Source organism: Mytilus californianus, unplaced genomic scaffold (assembly GCF_021869535.1).
Source record: "Mytilus californianus isolate M0D057914Y unplaced genomic scaffold, xbMytCali1.0.p SCAF_11, whole genome shotgun sequence".
Taxonomy (NCBI): Eukaryota; Metazoa; Mollusca; class Bivalvia; order Mytilida; family Mytilidae; genus Mytilus; species Mytilus californianus.
The window spans coordinates 41750820-41774769 of record NW_026262593.1 but is presented as its reverse complement, the minus strand read 5'-3'; the positions used below and the strand labels follow the sequence as shown (position 1 = coordinate 41774769).

The 23950-nt window shown below is 31.6% G+C and overlaps 1 protein-coding gene and 1 long non-coding RNA gene across 4 annotated transcripts in view; both read left to right on the top strand.

The window, feature by feature from the left end:
- Positions 1 to 22300, top strand: part of LOC127720104 (uncharacterized) — a 65679-nt gene extending 43379 nt beyond the window's left edge. Inside the window, exons 6-13 of one of the 2 annotated variants that reach the window (XR_007990617.1) lie at positions 1771 to 1846; positions 3167 to 3276; positions 6467 to 6515; positions 9868 to 9953; positions 10427 to 11251; positions 14186 to 14628; positions 16279 to 17393; positions 18366 to 22300. Coding sequence is in view for 1 of the 2 variants with exons in the window: in XM_052226513.1 (XP_052082473.1) it covers positions 1771 to 1846; positions 3167 to 3276; positions 6467 to 6515; positions 9868 to 9953; positions 10427 to 11251; positions 14186 to 14628; positions 16279 to 16329 (1640 nt within the window). In the remaining variant the exon portion in view is untranslated. Of the gene's footprint in view, positions 1 to 1770; positions 1847 to 3166; positions 3277 to 6466; positions 6516 to 9867; positions 9954 to 10426; positions 11252 to 14185; positions 14629 to 16278 lie in introns of both variants that reach the window. The other variant, XM_052226513.1, reaches the window with a different exon arrangement.
- The window catches only part of LOC127720111 (uncharacterized), a 61551-nt gene that overhangs the window by 31789 nt on the left and 5812 nt on the right, over positions 1 to 23950 (top strand). The window lies entirely within an intron of this gene.

Genomic DNA, 23950 nt, shown 5'->3' with positions numbered 1-23950 from the left:
TGAACTTGTATATAATAGTTCATAGTGTATTTGTTGATATTTGATGTAGTCTCTAGATTATATGTTCGTATCCATGTAGTCAAACCTACATGGGGATCTTTCCATGTCTTGATTCGGACAACAGTTGTTATTTTCATTGGACACCTAAATTTGTGGACAAAGCCGTCCATGAATACCACGAAAATTGGTACTTAACGAATAAAAGTACTTTCACGGTATATATAAATGTATTATGATTTTGACATGAAATATATTTATGGGTCATGATTTTCACTAGACTTCAATAAATGAAAGGGGGGTGTTAATGAAATCCCAGCTATACCTCTATACCCAAAATGCCATGTTGAGACCCCCCTGTGGTTAAACTTTAACAAAAGGTGATACTTTGCTGCTATGAAATGTTGCTACCTAATCTTATTTTCTATAAAATGACTTTTTTAAAAGCGATTTGTACCATATTTGATCATGTGATCATTATAATAGTCAGGATGTTAGTACAAAACTTGTTATTGTTTTTGTTGTAGGTCAATGTGTTCCATGTTCTGGGTACAAAACTTGTTATTGTTTTTGTTGTAGGTCAATGTGTTTCATGTTCTGGGTACAAAACTTGTTATTGTTTTTGTTGTAGGTCAATGTGTTTCATGTTCTGGGTGCAAAACTTGTTATTGTTTTTGTTGTAGGTCAGTGTGTTTCATGTTCTGGGTACAAAACTTGTTATTGTTTTTGTTGTAGGTCAATGTGTTTCATGTTCTGGGTACAAAACTTGTTATTGTTTTTGTTGTAGGTCAGTGTGTTCCATGTTCTGGGTACAAAACTTGTTATTTTTGTTGTTGTAGGTCAGTGTGTTCCATGTTCTGGGTACAAAACTTGTTATTGTTTTTGTTGTAGGTCAATGTCTTTCATGTTCTGGGTACAAAACTTGTTATTGTTTTTGTTGTAGGTCAATGTGTTCCATGTTCTGGGTACAAAACTTGTTATTGTTTTTGTTGTAGGTCAGTGTGTTCCATGTTCTGGGTACAAAACTTGTTATTGTTTTTGTTGTAGGTCAGTGTTCCATGTTCTGGGTACAAAACTTGTTATTGTTTTTGTTGTAGGTCAGTGTGTTCCATGTTCTGGGTACAAAACTTGTTATTGTTTTTGTTGTAGGTCAATGTGTTCCATGTTCTGGGTACAAAACTTGTTATTGTTTTTGTTGTAGGTCAGTGTGTTTCATGTTCTGGGTACAAAACTTGTTATTGTTTTTGTTGTAGGTCAATGTGTTTCATGTTCTGGGTACAAAATTTGTTATTGTTTTTGTTGTAGGTCAGTGTGTTCCATGTTCTGGGTACAAAACTTGTTATTGTTTTTGTTGTAGGTCAGTGTGTTTCATGTTCTGGGTACAAAACTTGTTATTGTTTTTGTTGTAGGTCAGTGTGTTTCATGTTCTGGGTACAAAACTTGTTATTGTTTTTGTTGTAGGTCAGTGTGTTTCATGTTCTGGGTACAAAACTTGTTATTGTTTTTGTTGTAGGTCAGTGTGTTTCATGTTCTGGGTACAAAACTTGTTATTGTTTTTGTTGTAGGTCAGTGTGTTTCATGTTCTGGGTACAAAACTTGTTATTGTTTTTGTTGTAGGTCAGTGTGTTTCATGTTCTGGGTACAAAACTTGTTATTGTTTTTGTTGTAGGTCAGTGTGTTTCATGTTCTGGGTACAAAACTTGTTATTGTTTTTGTTGTAGGTCAGTGTGTTTCATGTTCTGGGTACAAAACTTGTTATTGTTTTTGTTGTAGGTCAGTGTGTTCCATGTTCTGGTGATACATTCAAACAAAAAGATGGTGAATACGGACAATGTGTAAATAAAACAAGGTAAGTTGATTTGTAGCATGATATTTACTAGTTAAAATGATTTGCCTGTTATAAAGGGTTCATTGTAACTTTCCCTTCATGATGGCTTTATTGCAGTAAGTTTAGTTTACAAATATCACAAAGATGTGTCATGAAGAACAAATATCACAAAGATGTGTCATGAAGAACAAATATCACAAAGATTTTTCATGAGGAACAAATATCTCAGATGTGTCATGAAGAACAAATATCTCAGATATGTCATGAAGAACAAATATCTCAAAGATGTGTCATGAAGAACAAATATCTCAAAGATTTGTCATCAGATAGAAATATTACAAAGATTTGTCATGAAGAATAAATGGGATTTATTCACTTTGAATTTACTTTGGGTTAGAGAATACAATTTATTTTTACTTACAGTCTAGCCAATATAGAAGTTCAATCTATTTTGAAATTGATTATCTCTTATAATGGTCCAGTCAGTTTCAAGTATTGTTTCTTCTAGCTATAGGTAAAATGGGATTGGGTTAATGAAAACTGTTCTCATGATTATTCTATTTGACAAACCATTTTCAAATATCAAGAGTCATGAAAAGTCTTTTCTTAAATTTCTTTACCAACATGAATTAAAATAAGTTCTTTACTTTTAACATTCTCCTTTACTTTTAACATTCTCCTTTACTTTTATCATTCTCCTTTACTTTTAACATTCTCCTTGTCATAAATTTTCATTTGTTTTAGTGTAAAAGCATAAAACTGACTCCAAAGACAATTTTATTTTCTCAGCGTGTGAGGCCATAAAAAAGAATATGTTTGTTTGCCCTAACCCTATAAATTTTTTTTTTTTTAATCAGATAGGCAGGAAGAGGAAGATAAAAAAAAACATCTGACATTTCAATTTCTCTTTGCCAAAAAAAAAGAAAATGCCTACCTACCTACCCACTGTCTCTACTTTTGGGTAGGGTTTGGGCAAACCAAAATATTTTTAAGTGTGGCCTGAGTTAGTCGCTTTCATGAAAACAAACACAGATGACGTCACCACGACAACTACATTCTTTAATTTTTGAAAATGCTTCTTTTGTGTTCTAATATAAACTTACATATAGCTATGCTTTAATGCTTACATTCCACTTACAGTCCCCCTTTTGTTGCAACTGAGAGAACAGCGGTAAATCTTGGCATGATTGTATAAATCATTGTCTAACGTTTGATTTTGTCAGTTTTTATGGATTTCCCCCTTTTCGAATTTACCGTGCAGTTTGTTTTTTTTGTTATACTTATTTTATTGTTCAAAATGTTTTGTAAACTACATATGTAATTGGTATTTGTCTTCTGTAGATGTAAAAGTCATGAAATAGAAAATAGCGGTGGTTCCTCTACAACTGACAGAACATGTAAAAAACTCCCCACAGAAAAACCTCCAATCACGACAGCACCTCCAGACACAAGTAGGTATTTCATTATTCAAGTGTAATAAGACATTACTTTTCTATATGACAAAAGGAAATGTGGGTTAAAATTCAACGAGAACACTTACCGAATAACTTTAATTCACCAAAGCTTGATCATTTTGATATAGTGTCATGCACAAGCAACTATAATGTATGGCAGATCGAGACAAATTATAAAATAACTTCAACAAAGTCAATGGAAGATCTTCAAACCAAAAATCTAAAAAGACTAAAACTACATATATATATACGTCTAAACATGTGACAACTTTAGGACAGACGTTCTCCATTGGATAACCCTTGGTTGTACAAGGCTAATACCTTAATATATATATATATTATTTGGTCCAGTCTACAATAGTAGGATGGCATAATATTTCTGGTCTGTCATTCTGTGTGTTAGTCCATTTGTTCTTATCAAGCTTATGTTTTGGGTTAAGGTAGCTAACTGCAGTTCATCATCTTGATGCTGGTGTCTTCAACATTAAATTTCAGTTTGTGGTTTAACTGATAAATAAACGTCAATGAATTTCACAAAGCATGGACAGAAGCTCTTTCATATTCAAGGGACAGCTCCCTGGCTAAAAGTTTTTATGCCCCACCTAGGGGCATTATGTTTTTCGGTCTGTGCGTCCGTTCGTTCATTCGTCCGTTTGTCCGTCCATCTGTCCCGCTTCAGGTTCAAGTTTTTGGTTAAAATTTTTGGTCAAGGTAGTTTTTGGTGAAGTTGAAGTCCAATCAACTTGAAACTTAGTACACATGTTCCCTATGATATGATCTTTCTAATTTTAATGCCAAATTAGAGTTTTGACCCCAATTTCACGGTCCACTGAACATAGAAAATGATATTGCGAGTGGGGCATCCGTGTACTATGGACACATTCTTGTTTAATTTTTAAAAATTTACTGTATTTCACTGATCAATGAACTTAGTATTTTGATAGTAAACATAACATTTTTACACTCAAAGCAGCAGTTGAAGGCAAAGACAAAAGGTTCTGTCTAACCCTTTTAATTTTTCTTATATATTGAAAATGCTTTTTACAAAAAATCATCTCCTCTTTAAATACTTGGCCGATTGGAACAAAACTTGGCCACAAACATCATTGTGGTACTTTTGTTTGCTATAAAGGATGAAAAAATCCATGATACTACCAGCAATGATCAAGAGAAAAATAATTAAGAGAACATACTTTTGTTACAAAAAATACAAAGATTAATAAATTTATAGATATTACCACATTCCCCATTTATAATGATATTTATTCTATCGAGAGTGGAAAAATATTGCAATTTATTGGGTAATGTGTTTCTATAATGATTTTATAGAAAAAGCTAAGTGCAAAATTCTGAACAGCATTAGTTTAAATGCATTCAGAATTAGAAAAATTTATTTTACAACTTTTGCATATCAATTTTTTTATTGTCAAACTTTACATTAAAAGATTAATTTTTTTAGCTCACCTGGCCCAAAGGGCCAAGTGAGCTTTTCTCATCACTTGGCGTCCGTCGTCCGTCATCGTCGTCTGTTAACTTTTACAAAAATCTTCTCCTCTGAAACTACTAGGCCAAATTTAACCAAACTTGGCCACAATCATCATTAGGGTTTCTAGTTTAAAAAATGTGTCCTATGACCCCGCCTGCCAACCAAGATGGCCGCCATGGCTAAAAATAGAACATAGGGGTAAAAAGGAGTTTTTGGCTTATATCTCTGAAACTAAAGCATTTAGAGCAAATCTGAAATGGGTAAAAAAATTTATCAGGTTAAGATCCATCTGCCCTGAAATTTTCAGATGAATCGGACAACCCGTTGTTGGGTTGCTGCCCCTGAATTGGTAATTTTAAGGAAATTTTGCCGTTTTTGGTTATTATCTTGAATATTATTATAGATAGAGATAAACTGTAAACAGCAATAATGTTCAGCAAAGTAAGATCTACAAATAAGTCAACTTGACCAAAATGGTCAGTTGACCCCTTAAGGAGTTATTGCCCTTTATAGTCAATTTTTAACCATTTTTCGTAAATTTTTGTAATATTTTACAAAAATCTTCTCCTCTGAAACTACTAAGACAAATTTAACCAAACTTGTCCACAATCATCATTAGGGTATCTAGTTTAAAAAATGTGTCCGATGACCATGCCCGCGAACCAAGATGGCCGACATGGCTAAAAAATAGTACATAGGGTAAAATGCAGTTTTTGGCTCATATCTCTGAAACTAAAGCATTTAGAGCAAATCTGATGAGGATAAATTTGTTCATTAGGTCAAGATCTATCTGCCCTGAAATTTTCAGACCAATCAGGCAACACGTTGTTGGGTTGCTGCCCCTGAATTGGTAATTTTAAGAAAATTTTGCAGCTTTTGGTTATTATCTTGAATATTATTATAGATAGAGATAAACTGTAAACAGCAATAATGTACAGCAAAGTTAGATCTACAAATAAGGCAACATGACCAAAATTGTCAATTGACCCCTTAAGGAGTTATTGCCCTTTATAGTCAATTTTTTACAATTTTCATAAATTTTGTAAATTTTTGTAAATTTTTACAAAGTATTTTCCACTGTAACTACCGGGCCAAGTTCATTATAGATAGAGATAATAGTAAGGAGCAAGAATGTTCAGTAAAGTAAGATCTACAAACACATCACGATCACCAAAACACAATTTTGTCATGAATCCATCTGTGTCCTTTGTTTAATATGCACATAGAGCAAGGTGAGCGACACAGGCTCTTTAGAGCCTCTAGTTTTTCATTTGATAAAATTTTATTTACAAATATATATTTACAATAAAAAGTGAAAAGGATAAAACCCAAATTCACTTAACATGATAAGCATTGTTCATACCAATTGTTTGTTGATAAAATAGTAAAATATAGTTTGATGTCGTAATTAGTTCAAAAATTAGTTCAAATATAACATGTATTCTTTACACACACCAAAACTGAAAAAATCAAGAGTTACTCTTATCATAACAAATAAAATGCTCATCGGTAAGTGTTAAAGTTTTTCAAAATAATATTTTGATTTGTGATCCATTATATTGTTAAATGGGGTTTCTATATAAAAAGTATTTAAAAGATTAATAAATAGACATAACAATAAAATATTGAAACCACAATTACAGCAGAGCACTTTAAGGATAATTATCTAATTAAAAGACATTTACAATTGATTTTTTTTAGGAACTACAAACAGACCAGTAAAGGAAGGTGATAATTCAATATCGGACTGGTAAGCAAGAGATTTATATTGTTTTCATTTATCAGTAACATTGTAATACTTCGCTTATATATTTTTTAAAGGTATACAGATACTGTTACATAACTATGTAACCACTGGTTACAAATTTCAATACTTTAAAATTCAGTAATAATGTATCATTAAAGGTTACACTTCTGTAAATATAAACAATACGAATTCCCATAGGAACTCCTTTTATGGCTAAAACTGTGCCACTTTTACTATGAAGTTTCATAAAAAATTATATCCTAGAATGGAAAATTTATATGCACTGCTTTTTTTTTCAAAGGTCAAAACATAGGGCTGTGCGGCATATTTTCAACATTTTTATGCCTCGAACTTCTAAGAGTTGAAACTTATATTAAAATTCTGTACAACCCCTCCTTTCACTTGGGGTCTTCCTCAGAATTCAATTTGGCTGCTATCCATGTGTATTTATACTGGTAACATTCCCAAGTTGTGTCTCTACGAGATGAAGCTTAGAGATTGTATCTGGGAACCAATAGGTAAACAAAAAATATCTATGAATATTAAATTTCTCCCCAAAAGAGGCATGGTTTGTGAAACAGCTGTATTTACAAAGTGCAACCTATAAGGTTATATCCTAGACATTGGTGAGTATTGAGATTGGAAAGTCCTGAATCTAATATGCATCTTGTATGTACTTAAGTTCTTTTCATTGTCTTAAAAGCATGCATATACTGGAAGAGCATAGGAAAGAGTGTAAACAGTCCTTTCAGAACTAGTAAATTTTCAATGACAGTTTTGGTAAACCAAATTAGCGACTGGAGGGTCTAATATTAGATCTATAAAAGCCAATACATGTGTTTACATTTTTAAAATCAAAATTTTTAAAACTTATTATTTTTAGCTCAACAATTTTCAAAAATCTTTTCAGAAAGTACAAGGCAAAGTATTGTGAAATTTTAGAGGCTTGTTGATTGGGAGACCCTCTTCAAAGTGTCCTCATTTGATTTTGAATGGGAAATCACATTTTCATCATTTTCTCTGAAACTATAATCCTAAATTTTTATGCCCCCGCCGTAGCGGTGGGGGCATTAAGTTTTACCCTTGTCCGTCTGTACGTACGTCCCAAAATTGGTTTCCGTTCTCTAACTTGAGTTTGCCTCAACCAAATGTCATGAAACTTATACACAATGCTTATTACCACAAAACACAGATCAAGTTTGAATTTTGGTGGCGTCACTTTAACCGTTCTAGAGTTATGCCCCTTTATAAATGGAAAAATTGCAAAATTTTTAGTTTCCGTTCTTTAACTTAAGTTTGCCTCAACCAAATGTTATGAAACTTATATACAATGCTCATCATCACAAAACACAGATCAAGTTTGAATTTTGGTGGCGTCACTTTAACCGTTCTAGAGTTATGCCCCTTTATAAATGGAAAAATTGCTAAATTTTTAGTTTCCGTTCTTTAACTTAAGTTTGCCTCAACCAAATGTTATGAAACTTATATACAATGCTCATTATCACAAAACACAGATCAAGTTTGAATTTTGGTGGCGTCACTTTAACCGTTCTAGAGTTATGCCCCTTTATAAATGGAAAAATTGCTAAATTTTTAGTTTCTGTTCTCTAACTTAAGTTTGCCTCAACCAAATGTTATGAAACTTATTCACAATGCTTATTACCACAAAACACAGATCAAGTTTGAATTTTGGTGGTGTCACTTTAACCGTTCTAGAGTTATGCCCCTTTATAAATGGAAAAAATTGCAAAATTTTTATTTTCTTCTAAATATCAAGTTATTTTTTTTTAAATTGGAGTTATCTTCCTTTGTCCATGATTATAGTTGAATCAACTACAATCAATGCTTTATACAATGCAATGTTTAATTTTGACTTCCACTGATAAAACACAGATCAAGTTGAATTTGGGTAGTGTCACTTTAACCATTATTGAGTTATGCCCCTTTATAAATAGAAAAATTGCTGAATTTTTAGTTTCTGTTCTCTACTTAAGTTAGCCTCAACCAAATGTTATGAGACTTACACACAAAACTCAGATCATGTTCAAATTTGGGTAGCATCACTTTTACTGTTCTTCAGTTATGTCCGTTTATAACTATATGATATGCAAGCGGGGGCATCATCTGTGTCCACATGTGGACACTATCCACATTTATTTATATAAACTTGGCAAGAATGATGTATAGAATGGTCTCTAAAAATTTCTTCATTTGGTTATCAATGAAGAACAAACATGGCAGCCAGAGGTTTGTCATTGATTCCCTTGAGTCAATTTTCATAAACTTTCTCCTCTGAGACTCTAAGGTGAAATGTTTCAAAAGTTTGCAGAATTGTGATTAAAAGACCCTCCTCAAATGATCATTGTTTTATAAAGATTGGAAAGCACACATGATGGCTTTAGTAGACCAAAGCTCCCATTAAGATCTTATGGAAAGTCACATTTCCAACTTCATCTCTAGATTTGAAACTATAACGCCAAAAATGAACAAAATAGGACTGATGTATTCAAGATTTTCTAGAAAGAATCTTCCTATTGTATCCTTATCAAAAACTTTGGCCACACCCATGGACCACAAAAAGTTGTTAATGGAAGATGCATATTGTGACCTAGGGGTGGGGGACAGGGTTTGGAATTGTAGGTGACCTTGCAACCTGAAGTCATGTTTACAAGGAGTTGTGACCTTTAGAAATTTTCAAAACCAAAAATCAGGCCAGATTATAAATGTATAGTTTGCCTAAAAGTGTCATTTTTAACGTATCCTTGTGACCTAAGGGGTAACCCTACTGGAGCTCCATATTGCTTAGATACACACCCTTACAAAAATTTATGGTGGTTTGTGCATGTGGCAAATGTTGTCTCAAACTAATCTATCCAAATAAGGTGATTTTGTTAAATTTGTGTTCATATACTTTTTCATGAATTATAACAATAAAAAGGGGACGTGCAGGGTTTTTCATTAAACTTACATGGCCCTTTTTGCTGAAAAAAAAACCTGGTGTCCAATTTGGTAAAATACAAAATTTCAATTCAGAAATTCAGAAAAAAAAAAATTATTGTTTTAAATGACTCGTCTGCATTAGATAAGCTTACTTCGTATTGAATTAATTTATTTTTGCTGATACCAATTTTTTTTCATAAAGAAAGAAATCCATGAAAATTATTATCCCAAGAATAATGAATCCACATGCAGCATTTAAAAAAAAAATAGAAAATTTAACAAATTGTACATAAACAATTAATGCTAATAGTTTTAATAGATATGACTTTTTTTACTATTATATTTTCTTAGATATTATTTATCTTGATTTTCTATTTAACTTTGTTGAAAGAAATTTTTATTTTTTTATTTTTAGGATAGTAGCAGTTATTGTACTTATAGTCATAGGTTTAATGATAGGGGTATTTGTGATATTGTACAGGAAAAATAAAAGATTTGCAGGTAAGTAATGCAAAATATATGAATTATAATTTAAGTTTTCATGTAAGTTCAACTGAATACTGTAAATTAAGAAATGGTAGTGTGTGTGTGGTTTAGCTAAGAGGACATCAGAATGTGAGTTCTTTTATTGCAAAACTCACTTAGTTGTATTATTTGCATTAATAAAAAAAAAATCAATAATTTTACAATTTACAGTACATCATTGGCAATCATAACACATCTCCTTAGAAATTATTATTTAGAAACATTATGAAACAATCGGTGCTATCTATTTAGATCACCATAATCTGAATTAATTCACAGTGTCAAAACTCGTTCATTTGCCAATATTTTCAAAAAAATATGCATACATTCAAATTGCTCAAAACACTTGAAATCATACAATCCTATGCCCCTTTATAACAATATATGCAAGAGGTGGCATTATCTGTGTCCTATGGACACATTATTTATTTTCATTGATTTTTATGCAGATTGCTGTCGCAGATTTGTAGATATTGTTCAAAGTGGCTTTCAGAGGTTAGGATGTAGACAAGCTGCATCTAAGATACCTGAAGAACATGAAATGGTTGGACCAGGAGAAAATGAATCTGAAGAATCACCATCTGCAGAAACTAAGTTATTAATAAAAGATGAAACTAATTCAAATAGTAATATGAATGGTCTCCCTTTTTCAAATGGTGCAGTTGGCAGTGATAGGGATCATCAAAATAAACATAGAGACAGTGAATTAGACCCTACTGAAACAAATTTGAAAAGTGTTACACAAGATGAGGAAGAACATTTAAGTAGTTCTGAAGAAGAGACTGTCCCAAAGTCAGTTATTAACAAGAAGGATAAAACTGTAAGCAATATACCAACTACAGACAAGGAGGCAAAATCTCATCCACAGGAACAGAGTCAAGATTCAATTGGTTGTACATCATTACCTAGCAGTTTGTATGGGGATAGAAGTGGATCAGGAGGTGATATGGACACCAATACTACTCCGTTATTCTCTGGGAGTGGATATGAAGCTGATCACAGTTCAGCAAGTGGTCAGGATGTCCCTTCTCAATCAAATCCTAATGATACAACTATATCTTCAACGTCAACAGGAATCCCTTCTGAATTGAATCCTGCCCTGCAGTCATTTAAATCTACATATGTGAATGATACTTCAGCATCAACAGGAAATATACCGAATGCAAGTCTTATAGACAATTTAGATACTATTCCAGAGATTCATAATAATGATGGAGGTGACAATAAGAAGAAACCTGAATTTGTCCGGGCAGAAAATCCTCCTGTAGTTCCAGGTATATAAAATTTCAGTCTACTTTTGATACCAATGCTGTTTGAAGTAATTTTTAAAACACTGTACTTTACATGATATTTTATGTGATAAAATTAGGTGTATGATTTGTAACATATGCATAGCATATATGCTTTCTTTGATAGATTTAGAAGAAAATTAATGAATTTTAGTGTTAAAAAAAATTATCAGGCACCAAGCCAAAATCTGATTAAATGCAAATCTCCCACAATATTTAATGCCATATAACATACTTATGATTACATTAAGTCTTGTTTTGGCTGTTTTGTTTGAAACTTGTTGGTTTACATGCTCTGAAATATTTAAATTATTTTACATTTGGTCTTCAGTTTAGATAATAAAAGGTTGTTCTAGAAAATTAAATGTATAACTTTTTAAATTTGGTGTGTCCAAGGTTCTTTTCCTGATTTTCTGTTATCAGGAACATTCAACCCAAAAAATTAAAATGCCAAGGATGTATAAAATACTTTGAGTATTTTACAAAAAAAAATCTAAAAAATGAGATTTAATCTTCCTATGGTCAACTATGCCTGAAAAATCTGGAACCTTTTGGTTTCTTTATAATTTCTTAATTTATCAATAGATAATTTATAAAATGTATGTCTTGTATGATATAACATCATGTCTGTACTAATGCTCTGACTAAAGAGCTAGAAAAATGTTTTTTACACTTTGAAGTAGGTAATACTGTGAATTCACAAATTATCGTGTACGTTTATTAATGCATTTTTTGAAGAATGGACAAAAATGTGAAATTAATTATTGTGTTTTTAGTACAATCTGCATACAGATATCAGAATGCAAGTTCTTATTATTGGGATACTTGACCAGTTGCATTATTCACATTAAAAAAACCTCACAATAATTTCTGAATTTACAGTACATATATTAAGTATTTTACTATACTTCATTGTCTCATACAGGGCTTCCAAAACGGTCATATATTCCGGACTTGACCGAAACTTTCATAAAAAGACCGGCTGCTCTCAGCCTCAAACGGTCAAATAGAATTGGTGTGCCACATTTTGTTATTCAAGGCATTTTCATGAAACGGTCATTTCAATTTTTACCAACTATCGATCGATAAAAATGTCCGTTTGGGGCTTTGGGCATGTCCGTTTGGGCATTTTAGTTTATAATTGTGGCAATCTATTTCACAAAGATATTTCGGTCATAATTGGGTTTAATAAAACAGAAGCAGCATATTTCAGATACTTTGAAGTGTCTCAGTTAGTCTAATCCTCTGGGTACATAAATGTACGGCTTGGTCTTTAGCTTGTGTACATCAATAAAAAGTAGAAAAAACACGTTTTCTTTTATTTAAATAACAACAAGCTGTCAAACAATTATCCCTTCAATAAGTTATATTGAAGCCATAAATCATTCACTGATTACAGGTTTGTTACCTTTGATGAGGTGTCCTTAGCTTATCTTTATCAATAGAATTAATGATGCATAACAATGTACATAAAGGTAATCCGGTAAACGAGGTCAAACATGTAAGCGTGTATGGAACAACATCCTATTTAATTACGCTTTATAGATATTATTTTAAATGAGCATTCAGTTTTAAAAGTATCCTGATATCTAAAAGTTATTCTTCAAATAAGGATATTTATAAATGAATAAGTATGATATATATTATTTTATTTAACACTGTACATCGTGTTAAATACTGGGGTACTCTCAAGGGGAAAATTTACTAAAATATATAGGAAAAACCAATGGACAAATTTCAGTCAATAAATAATTTAACTAAGTTAAATGGTGCCGTGATCACTTCTAAATTATATCAAGAGAACAATGCCTGCTCCGAATTTATTCAGACAATTTCCGATGTTATAGAGAAAGAGGTGATGTCCGACGTAAAGTTAAGTCCCGCCGTGGGAATTATGATCGACTAAGGTGTAGTCTAGGTATTGACGCTTTAGATCAACTTATGAGGATAAGCTTAGTAGGTGTAGATGTTAAAGACTTTGACCCTGTTCCTGCTATCCGCAAATGGCAATCCGTTCGTAACCGCCATGTTTATCAGAACAATGCATTTAGCAAGCTCATGAATGTAAAATCTTTAATTAGACTAAATGAACTCTAATCTTGTGCTGTGATCTGTGCTTCTTTTCAATGTGCTCATTGTAATATTTATTGCGTGTGTTTGTCAGCATTGTGCTCTTCTGACATTTTATTGTTGTTATATGCTTACATAAAATATCATGTTGTTATTCATTAAATTATTTATCAACTAAGTATGTTTTTATTTATTCCTTATTTTCTAAATCAGGTTGGGAAATTGTACAAAGAAAAATGTTATCACTGTTCAGTAGATTTTACACGGTTTAAAACAATATCCTTCATCGGGCCTCCTCAATGTTATCTATAAATACCGCATCAGTTGTAAAAGTCACGTGGTCAGGTAATAAATACACAAAAAGAAAAGTATCACGTGTATTGATGATCAAGTTGTACTGCAATTAAAGCCAACATCAACAGTTTCAAATAAGATGGCCTTAATTTACAAAGTGTTAAGTACTCACAGAGAGAAGATAGATTATATAAACAGAAACAAAAACATGAGAACAGTCAGATACTGAAGCTGATTGATGCAATGATGGTTACTGTATTACGATACACAGAAAAATGACACAATACCGAGGATAATATTTTATTTATTTTTAGAATGAAGAAAACAAAACAGTTATAAATAATTTTATTGCATATAACACTACTAATTATTTAGACACATATATCAATTTATGCATCCTCTCAGTTACATTTAAGTATCCAGCTGATCATTGACCGTCATAAATAATTCTTTGAAAAATGTCCGGCTGTCGTCAGGAAATTTTGGAAGCCCTGGTCTCATATGAGTTAAATAAGATTAATGAAAAGATCAAATAAATATTCTATAATGTTTTAGTTGCACCGACACCACGGAGTCCTGCAACTGACCAAGTAAATCCTAATTTAGGACGAGCTGACAACAGACAGGATCAAGATTTTAGACCATCCAACACAACAGCAGGAGGCATTGATGTTGAACCGGCAACAAATGACGAAAATTTTAAAGTAGCTCCGTCTTCTAGCAATCGTCAAGAACAGGAACCATTGACAGTTAAATTTCCAGATAAACAACAGACTGAAAGTCTGCCTGCAGTTGGAAATCAAGGAAGTAATGAGCCATCTGTAACATCTGGATCAGCTTCATCTGAGAGTGGCATCCAGCCTCCACACAGATCTTCATCTGAGAATCACCCAAGGCCTCTCTGCAGTTCTGGAACAACAGAGTCTGGTCAACCCCTTGGTGCACCAGAATCAGATAATAGCCAAGGAAGTAGCACTGCACAAAACAGCATGGAAGATGTAAGTTTCAAAGAAATGTACATAAACTGTTAATTCAAATGTTTGCCATATGAAAATCAGTAGATGTGGTATGATTGCCAATGATACAACTGTCCACCATAGACCAATTGATGTAGATGCAAGCAATTGATTGAATGATTGTTGTTTAATGCCACTTTCAACACTATTGGCTATTTCATGGTGGTCAGTTTTGTCTCGCCTTGACGGAGTCAAAAAGCAAGACATAGGTATGCTGTTTTCGGTGGGAGCAGCGTCAACAATGTATTAGTTTGTGATTAGGTCTAGTTTATGGTGAACCACTAGTGATAGGTCAATGATATTTGGTATGCAGCTGTATTAGCATTGGCACATCTCATTACCATGGAGATTATTGGGCCCCACCCCCACCCCCCCCCCCCCCCTCAGTCATGGTCTATTGACTTTGAAACTTTGCTTAGTTCACATGTATTAGTTTGTGATTAGGTCAGTTTATGGGAAACCACTAGTGGTAGGTCAGTAATATTTGTTATACAGTTGTATAAGCATTGGCATATTTCATTTCCATTGGGATTATTTCGCCCCGCCCCCTTAGTCATGGTCTATTGACTTTGAAACTTTTGCTTTGTTTTCATGTATTAGTTTGTGATTAGGTCAGTTTAAAGGGAACCGTTAGTGGAATTTCAATGATAATGTGTATGCAGTTGTATAAGCATTAGCACATCTCATTTCCATGGAGAATATTTGGTCTTTACCCCTCAGTCTATTGACTTTGAAACTTTTGCTTAGTTTACATGTATTAGTTTGTGATTAGGTTAGTTAAAGATGAACCACTAATGTTAAGTCATTGATATTCGGTATGCAAATATATTGGCATTTGCAAGTTTCATTTCCATGGAGATTATATAACCCCACCACCTCATTATGGTTCATTAACTTTGAAACTTTTACATAGTTTACAAGTTAATGTTTGTGTTTAGGTTTGTTTAAATGGAACTACTTATGAAAAGTCAATGGTATTTGGTATGCAGTTGTATTAGCATCGGCACATCTGATTTCCATTGAAATTGTTTAGCCCTGTACCTTCAGTCATGGTTCAATGACGTTGAATATTTGCATAACTTACATGTTAAAGTATTGCTATTTTAATTTCAACATTTGCATTATCAAAATAACAAATAGGCGAGACATATCTCTGTGTTAACAGTTTATTATTGGTGGAGGAAGCCAAAGTGCCTGGAGAGGAAAAGAATTTAAAGGCCCAAAGCAAATGTGTAAAGGAGGGGGCATAAATCTGAAAAATAACAGGTCTGAATACAGGCTCCATGAAATCTCTAGTAAAAAGACAATCTCCCTAAGCAATCATTCCATTAAATAAACTTCCATCTTGAGACAAGAAGGCTCTTTTGTGGACAGTTTCATAAGTCCTTGGGTTCGGTACTTCTATATGCAGAGTTGGCAATTTTAAAGAGTGACTATTGTAAGTGGATAAATATAACTGCAAAAACTTGTTAGATTGGCCGTAATTCTCTCTATGACAAAAAATGTTATTTTTGCTTAAATTATTTGTAAACACACAAAAATGATTGTAAACAAACCTTTTGCATTTTTACTTATATGAGAGGTAAATTACATCTAATTTATTGTAAATGTTTGTTTACATTTTCTTTTCAGGATCCACAGGAAAATATTGAAGTTAGTTCAAGGACAAGACCTTTTGATTAGTCATCCATAAAGGGATTCTGGAGATATACTTCATTCATAATTATCATTTAAATATTTTTTCTTTTTTTTTTTATTTATTTAGCTGATAGTGCTTTGTACAACTTTAACATTTAATGCTTCAAGACAATTTTGATTCAGTGCTATATTTTGAATAGTGCTTGTTTTTCCTATTTTGAGTATTCACATCAGGAATGGATTCAAGCGTGTGGCACACCTTGTGTACATCCCTAAAATCTAAAAAAATATAAAAAAAAATTGCATAAAATACGTTAACAAAAATTTGACTAGCTCCGCTTAGCAGAATTTTAAGGATCATGATCCAGCTAAAAGTCCTGGATTTGCTGTACATGATCTTAGTATAAACTTAATCAGTAATTTTATTGTTTAATATTAACATATCAAAAATTTCAAACATTCCAGATTAAAGAATTCATAAATTTATTAACCATATTAACTGTTTGCATTTGTAACTATTTATTCATTAACATTGTCTTGTTTCATGTTTGAAATGTACCCGGTACACAAATAATCTGTCTTGGTTTGGAGTAAGTGTAAAATTGACACTTTCAGCACTATTGATCATATTGTGGCAGTCTGATGGAGGAAGTGGGAGTGCTCGGAGAGAACCTTATTTGAAAATCAGTCTGCTTGTGGAAAGTTAAAAAGAAAAAAAATTGATATGAGCATACATTAACATTAGGATATAGAACAACATGTCTTAAGCTATGATAAGATATACCTAAATATTTTTAAAAATTGAGAATCTATGTTACTAAAGTGGAAATTGAACTTAATTTTCATTTTCATTGAACTTTAATTTTCATTTTCATATATATGCAAATGTCAACAATGAGAATGAGAAAGGTTGAGATGTGAATATAAATAAAAGTAGGGGTGAGGAAACAAATGAGGTCAGTACTGGAATTGTAAAGTTTTCAAAAATTTTACACATTTATGCACACATATGTTATGAATTTTGAATTCTATTAAATGTGCCATTTAAATTAATAGTGCCATTTGTGTAAAGATACACTGTGGATTCATTTATCTCCATGGGTAGCAATGTTTTTATACGCCCGTTTACGGGACGTATTATGGTATACCTCTGTCCGTCCGTCCGTCCGTCTGTCCGTCCGTCTGTCCGTCGTCAACATGTCGGACATTAACTCAAAAATGCTTTTACCAATTTGCATAAAACTTTGGTGAATTGTTTATATCTATTGACGTGAGCTCCCTTTCGTTTTTTATAAAATTTAGATTTTACGTTTCCGAGTTATGGGGTTTTATTCATTAAAAAAAGGGGGATTTTCCAGTTTTCGGACAATAAGTCAAGAATGCTTTCACCAACTTGCAAGAAATTGTGGTGAATTGTTTATATCTATTGACATGAGCTCCCTTTCCATTTTTATAAATTTTAAATTTAACGTTTCTGAGTTACAAGGTTTATTCATAAAAAAAGGGGGGATTTTCCAGTTTTCGGACAAAAACTCCAAAATTCTTTCAGCAATTCGTATGAAACTTTGGTGAATTGTTTGTATGTATTGATGTAAGCTCCCTTTAGAATTTTATAAATTTTACATTTTACATTTCTGAGTTATTGGGTTTTATTCATTAAAAAAAAGGGGTGATTTTCCAGTTTTCGGACAATAACTCAAAAATGCTGTCACCAATTCTCATGAAACTTTGGTGAATTGTTTATATCTATTGATGTAAGCTCCCTTTTTATTTCCATAAATTTCTAATATGACATTGAGAATTAATTGAACTTTATTTGTTTATAGTCTGACAACAGATTTACTAAGTATTGGGGACTATTGCACAACAGCAAGAAATCTTTAATTGAATATAAATTCAATTCATATATAAACCAATTTCAAGTTCTTTGACTACATTTATTCAGAAACCTATAATATGTCAAATATTTAATTACAATCCAAATTCAGACCTGAATCAAGCTTGAATATTGTGTCCATTTTTGCCCCAACTGTTCAGGGTTGGACCTCTGCGGGCGTATCTAGCTGCGCTCAGCGAAGCAGTTTATTGGATTGAGGAGAACTTGCCTTTTCCTGGATATTTGATTACATGGTTTTGTCATAGTCTGAATAGAAGACTATAGAAAATGTGTACATTTTGGTGGTTGATCTATACCCACAAAATCCATGAAAATTGAAATCCCAGGAATTATAATGAACCCACAGTTGTTTAACTTACTACATATATACAATGTACTAACATCCATTTAAAATCTATGCATTATTTTAGCATTCTTTTTTTCTAATTTCAGTACTTTTGTCATTGTTAATTTATTATATTTGTTACAGATATGATTGTGAGAATTTTGTATAGTTAAGAATTTCATTTCTGTGATATATTTTAACCCAGCTTAAGGTTGTCTTTTTCTTATACAAATGTATATATATGCATATGCTTTATTCTGATAAAACCCATGCTGATACAAAGGTATACAGAAAAATACAACAATATAAAAAAATTATACAATTGTACAGTTGTGAGGTAATGACAATTTATGGTAAACAATTACAGCAAAACATGAATTATAGTAGTGTAAAGATTGTGGAATATGTAGTTGTTGTTTTGCTGACTCAATGCTTTGAGAGATAATCCATTTTTCTATTAATTATTGTTATGAATTTTAAAAGTTTCTTTGGTTCTGACATTTTTGACAAATTCATCAGATATTACAGTTTATAATGTATTTCTTGTCAATGTGGTATTTCTTCCTTTCTTCTGTTAAGACTGGGCAAGTTGTTAGTGTTGTTAGCATATATATATGTAAAATGCTTTTAAGATTTGAATGATGTAAAATAAGCATCATCTTGACATCGCAAGAGACACTTCAGTGTCCAGATTATATCATCCTATTCATTTTATCAATAAAATTAGCATAATTTTGATAAGTTTGAAGAATTTTACTAATTTTGCAATTTTAGCAGCAAAATAATGGCTATCATGTTTCATCTTACTTTATTTTTTGAAATGTTTAAATGTTTGGAATCAAGAATTTGTGTTAAGTTGTGCAATTTGGCAAAAGTTGCAATAGTTACTGAGTGGACAGGAAAGGGATGTAACTCATTAATCAGATTATTAGTTGAATATTAAAAAGTTGTAAACAAATTCCTGTCTATGTACATCAGTATATAAATATTCTACGCCTAAACACAGTTCCATATGTAGTTTCATTCATCTGCAGTCAAGATTATGTAAATTTGTAAAACTGAATGAAAACATAAAATCTCACATAGTATAGTGTATGGGTTTTTTTTTTAGTTACTAGTATAAATTTTAGAACAGTATTTTTATTTTTGTTTTAAATTTTTATGTTACATTTTGGCTTGGAGTAATTGTAATTGTAAGCATTAATCATCTGTAATTGATTACATTTTTTCAAGTAATCATTGTAATCATTAATCAGCCAAAAATCTGATTACATGTAATTTAATTTAATCAATTACTTTTCAAAATACCTTGTAATCCTGATTACCATCTGATTAAATTCTGATTACAGTAAAAAATCTCAAATTGTATTTATGGTCAATACATCATGTCTAAAATAAAATTTTATTATTCATATTTGATAAATATATAACTTGTTTAAATAAATTTGTTTACTTTAAGCATGATAAGATATTATGAAATATGGATATACATGTAATTTGATAATAACAAAATGTTCTTTTATTGTTTTTTTCAATCTTTATTCATTAACATCATTTAAATGGGTTATTTTGAAATTCATTGTAATCAGATGTAATCATGATTACTTGCCAATGTAATCATTAATTTCATCAGTTTCTATGAGAAAGGGTGTAATCATTAATTTAATTTAATTGTACAATTGACAAAGTAATTGAAATTTAATCAATTACATTGAAAGTAATCAGACCCATCTCTGGTTACATTTGATAAATGTTTTATTTTCATCATTAAAATGTCCAAATAATTATTTAGCATGATTTGGTAGGATATTAAATAAAGGGGAATCCATTGTTTTATTTATACATGAGTGTATATGATATCAATTAAAAGGAGATCTTGCATATAGGTAATGAAACATCATGTCAATAACATGAATATTTTACCTGTTATACAAGTTATTTTGGAAGATCGTATTTAGTGTGTGGACATTGAATGTCAAAACTTTTCATAGTTTTTGAATGGAATTTTAGTCTCATTAATGTGGTTTATGATTCAACCGACTTTATTTATGAAAAAGTGTATGCATGGAGTTTTAGTCATAATAATTGATGTTATTAAGAGTTTATGATTTTATAAATTATATTTATTAAAGTTTTCAGCTGAGGTAATTATTAATGAGACCGTTTGTGTAAAAACATAATAATAAGAGATGTGATACTGATTATATTATAGTTAATAAGGAACTGTTCAAAATCAACAGAAAGAATGCCTGTTACAGTAAACTAGATCACTGTTTAATCATTAGTTGTTTGTTATGTTAGGACAGGTAATTAGGGTACCAGTCTATTCTTCTCAATGTTGATCAAGAATTGATATATAATGTAAAACATTTCTATTTCATAGACACCCTTTGAAAGAGGAATTTTGATAGTAAATTATAAAATTATTAAATATCTGCAATTTACTATAAAAGTCATCAAGGCTTTATCCATAACTTTCTGTGCTGCTTCAAACAGAATCATCTGAGGTGGTAAAACTGAAATGTTTTGCATTATAAATCAATTCTTGAACTGTAATAGAGTCATAATGATATGACCATTAAGGCCATAACATAATTAGTGTTTAAGTCTGCCTGACCAACCCTTACTCTTAGTGCATATGCTAAAAATTTGTTCATTTATCATTTAAAAATATGTAAGCATAGAATATTGAAAATATGTTAAAAGAATCAATTTGTATCCATTCCTATCAATACTTTTTATGCCCCCGCCGTAGCTGTGGGGGCATTAAGTTTTACCCTTGTCCATCTAGGTACGTACGTCCTAAAATTGGTTTCTGTTCTCTAACTTGAGTTTGCCTCAACCAAATGTTATGAAACTTATATACAATGCTTATTACCACAAAAAACAGATCAAGTTTAAGTGTTATCTTCCTTTGTCCATGATTATAGTTGAATCAACTACAATCAATTCTTTATACAATGCAATGTTTAATTTTGACTTCCACTGATAAAACACAGATCAAGTTGAATTTGGGTAGTGTCACTTTAACCATTATTGAGTTATGCCCCTTTATAAATCGAAAGATTGCAAAATTTTTAGTTTCCATTCTGTAACTTAAGTTTGCCCCAAGTACAAATTTTTTGTTTCCGTTTTCTAACTTTAGTTTGCCTCAACCAAATGTTATGAAACTTATACACAATGCTTATTACTACATAATACAAATTAAGTACGAAATTTGGTGAGAACACTTTTACCATTCTTGAGTTATGTCCCTTTATAAACATAAAAATTGCTGAATTTTTCGTTTCCGTTCTCTAACTTTAGTTTGTCTCAACCAAATGTTATAAAACTTATACACAACCGTTCTAGAGTTATGCGTGTTTACAAATAGAAAAATTGCTGAATTTTTAGTTTCTGTTCTCTACTTAAGTTAGCCTCAACCAAATGTTATGAGACTTACACACAATGCGTATTACCACAAAACTCAGATCAAGTTCAAATTTGGGTAGCGTCACTTTTACTGTTCTTCAGTTATGTCCCTTTATAACTATATGCTATGCAAGTGGGGGCATCATCTGTGTCCACATGTGGACACTATCCACAATTATTACTTTTAAGTTTATCGGAAATGTATATGTATTTATGAGCCTTGTTAATTACCTCTGATATTTTGATTTGAGGACCCTTAAGGTTGATTGTCAAAGATTTTTTTTTATTTTAGATTTGTAAAAGTTTTCTATTCCCAGTTTCTATTCCTAATATTATATTTGTTTTATCTTCTGTTTTATAAAAATAAACTTGTGTCTGAATTAGCTAATAGTAAGGAAACATAATAATGTTTAGATATAATAGACATATTTACACTTGTATGCAAATTTGTCTGCTATTACGTAAAATCACACATGTTCCCGTAAAGTTTGACATCACAATTTAAAAAAAATTGATGTCACAATTAAAAAGTTATTGTTGCTTGACATCAGAAGGTTATTCGGAGCAAATCTAAGGTCATTTGGAGACAAAATTCAGCTAAATACCAAAAGTGTAAATATGTTTATTCATAAGAACAGTAATTTGTCATGCATTATGTTTATGGAAGTTCTGTAAATATTAGATTTAAGGTAAAAGCTAGAGTTGATTCCAACGAAACTTTACCTAAGTGAGGTTAAGGTTTAGAATTTTGTGTTTTTTACCTAAATGGAAGACCGACAGTATTCATTGATTTTGTTAACATGTACTGCCAAATAGACAACTATAACATGTACTTCTGATTGGATGACATAGCTGTATGTGGGAAGCAAAATTAAAAATTGTGTGGTAATATAATGATATATACAGAGAAATCTGTGGCAAAATTTTACTATACGTAGCCAAGAGATCAATATCAGCTAGAGGGTGGAAGGCCTGAGGGCTGATTAGGTTCCAAGGTTGTTACGCCATTCAATTCAAATTTTACAATGTTTTTTTTTTTGCAGTAGTATATTGGTATGATGTTGGCATCGTCATCGTGCGAAGACACATTGGTTTTTCGCACAATAACTTTAGTTTTAGTGAATGGATCTCTATGAAATTTTACCATAAGGTTCAATACTACAAAAGGAAGGTTGGGATTGATTTTGGGGGTTATGGTACCAACAGTTAAGGAATTAGGGGCAAAAAATAAGCATTTTTCTAGTTTCCAGACAATAACTTGTGGAACAGTGTACGGATCTCTCTGAAATTATACCACAAGCTTCCATACCACAAAGGGATGGTTAGATTTTGCTTCGGGGTTGGGGGGGGGGGGGTTATGGCTCAAACCGTTTAGGAATTAGGGGCAAAAAAAGGGGAAAAACAAGGGTGTCCTGGTTAATGGACAAATAATTTAGTACAAAACATAATTTAAAGCAGTGTAAGGGAGGTAATTCAAATACATTATTTGAATTACCTCCCTTACACTGCTTTTAAATTATGTATAAAGTAATGGTTAATGAACAATTAAGACAATTTAAAAGCAGTGTAAGGGAGGTAATCCAAATACAACTCTTTGATTACCTCCCTTACACTGCTTCAAAATTATGTTTAAAGAAATGCATATTTATAAATGAAAACCAGTAAAAATATCTGCAAATGTTGCATCTTTTTTTTTTTTTTACAAAAAATCCATTTGAAAGATTTGACACCATATTTTAAATTCTATTATAAAATAGATTTAGTTAGCACTATGGTAAATTTAAATGGGTAATTATGGTTGCAAACTCCATTGGAAATTTGAATTGAGATTATGACCATATCTTGAGGGAAAGAATTTTTTGGGGGGAAAACAGGGGGGGGGGGGGTAAAAAGAAATTGTAAGGGGGGGGGGCAATTTTTTCTTATTTCAGATTTTAGAAATTAAAAAGAAAATTTTGGCAAAAAAAAAGTGGGGGGGGAGGGGGGGGGGAGTTAATACGCAACAGCATAGTGTATTGCACAAAAGCAAAAAA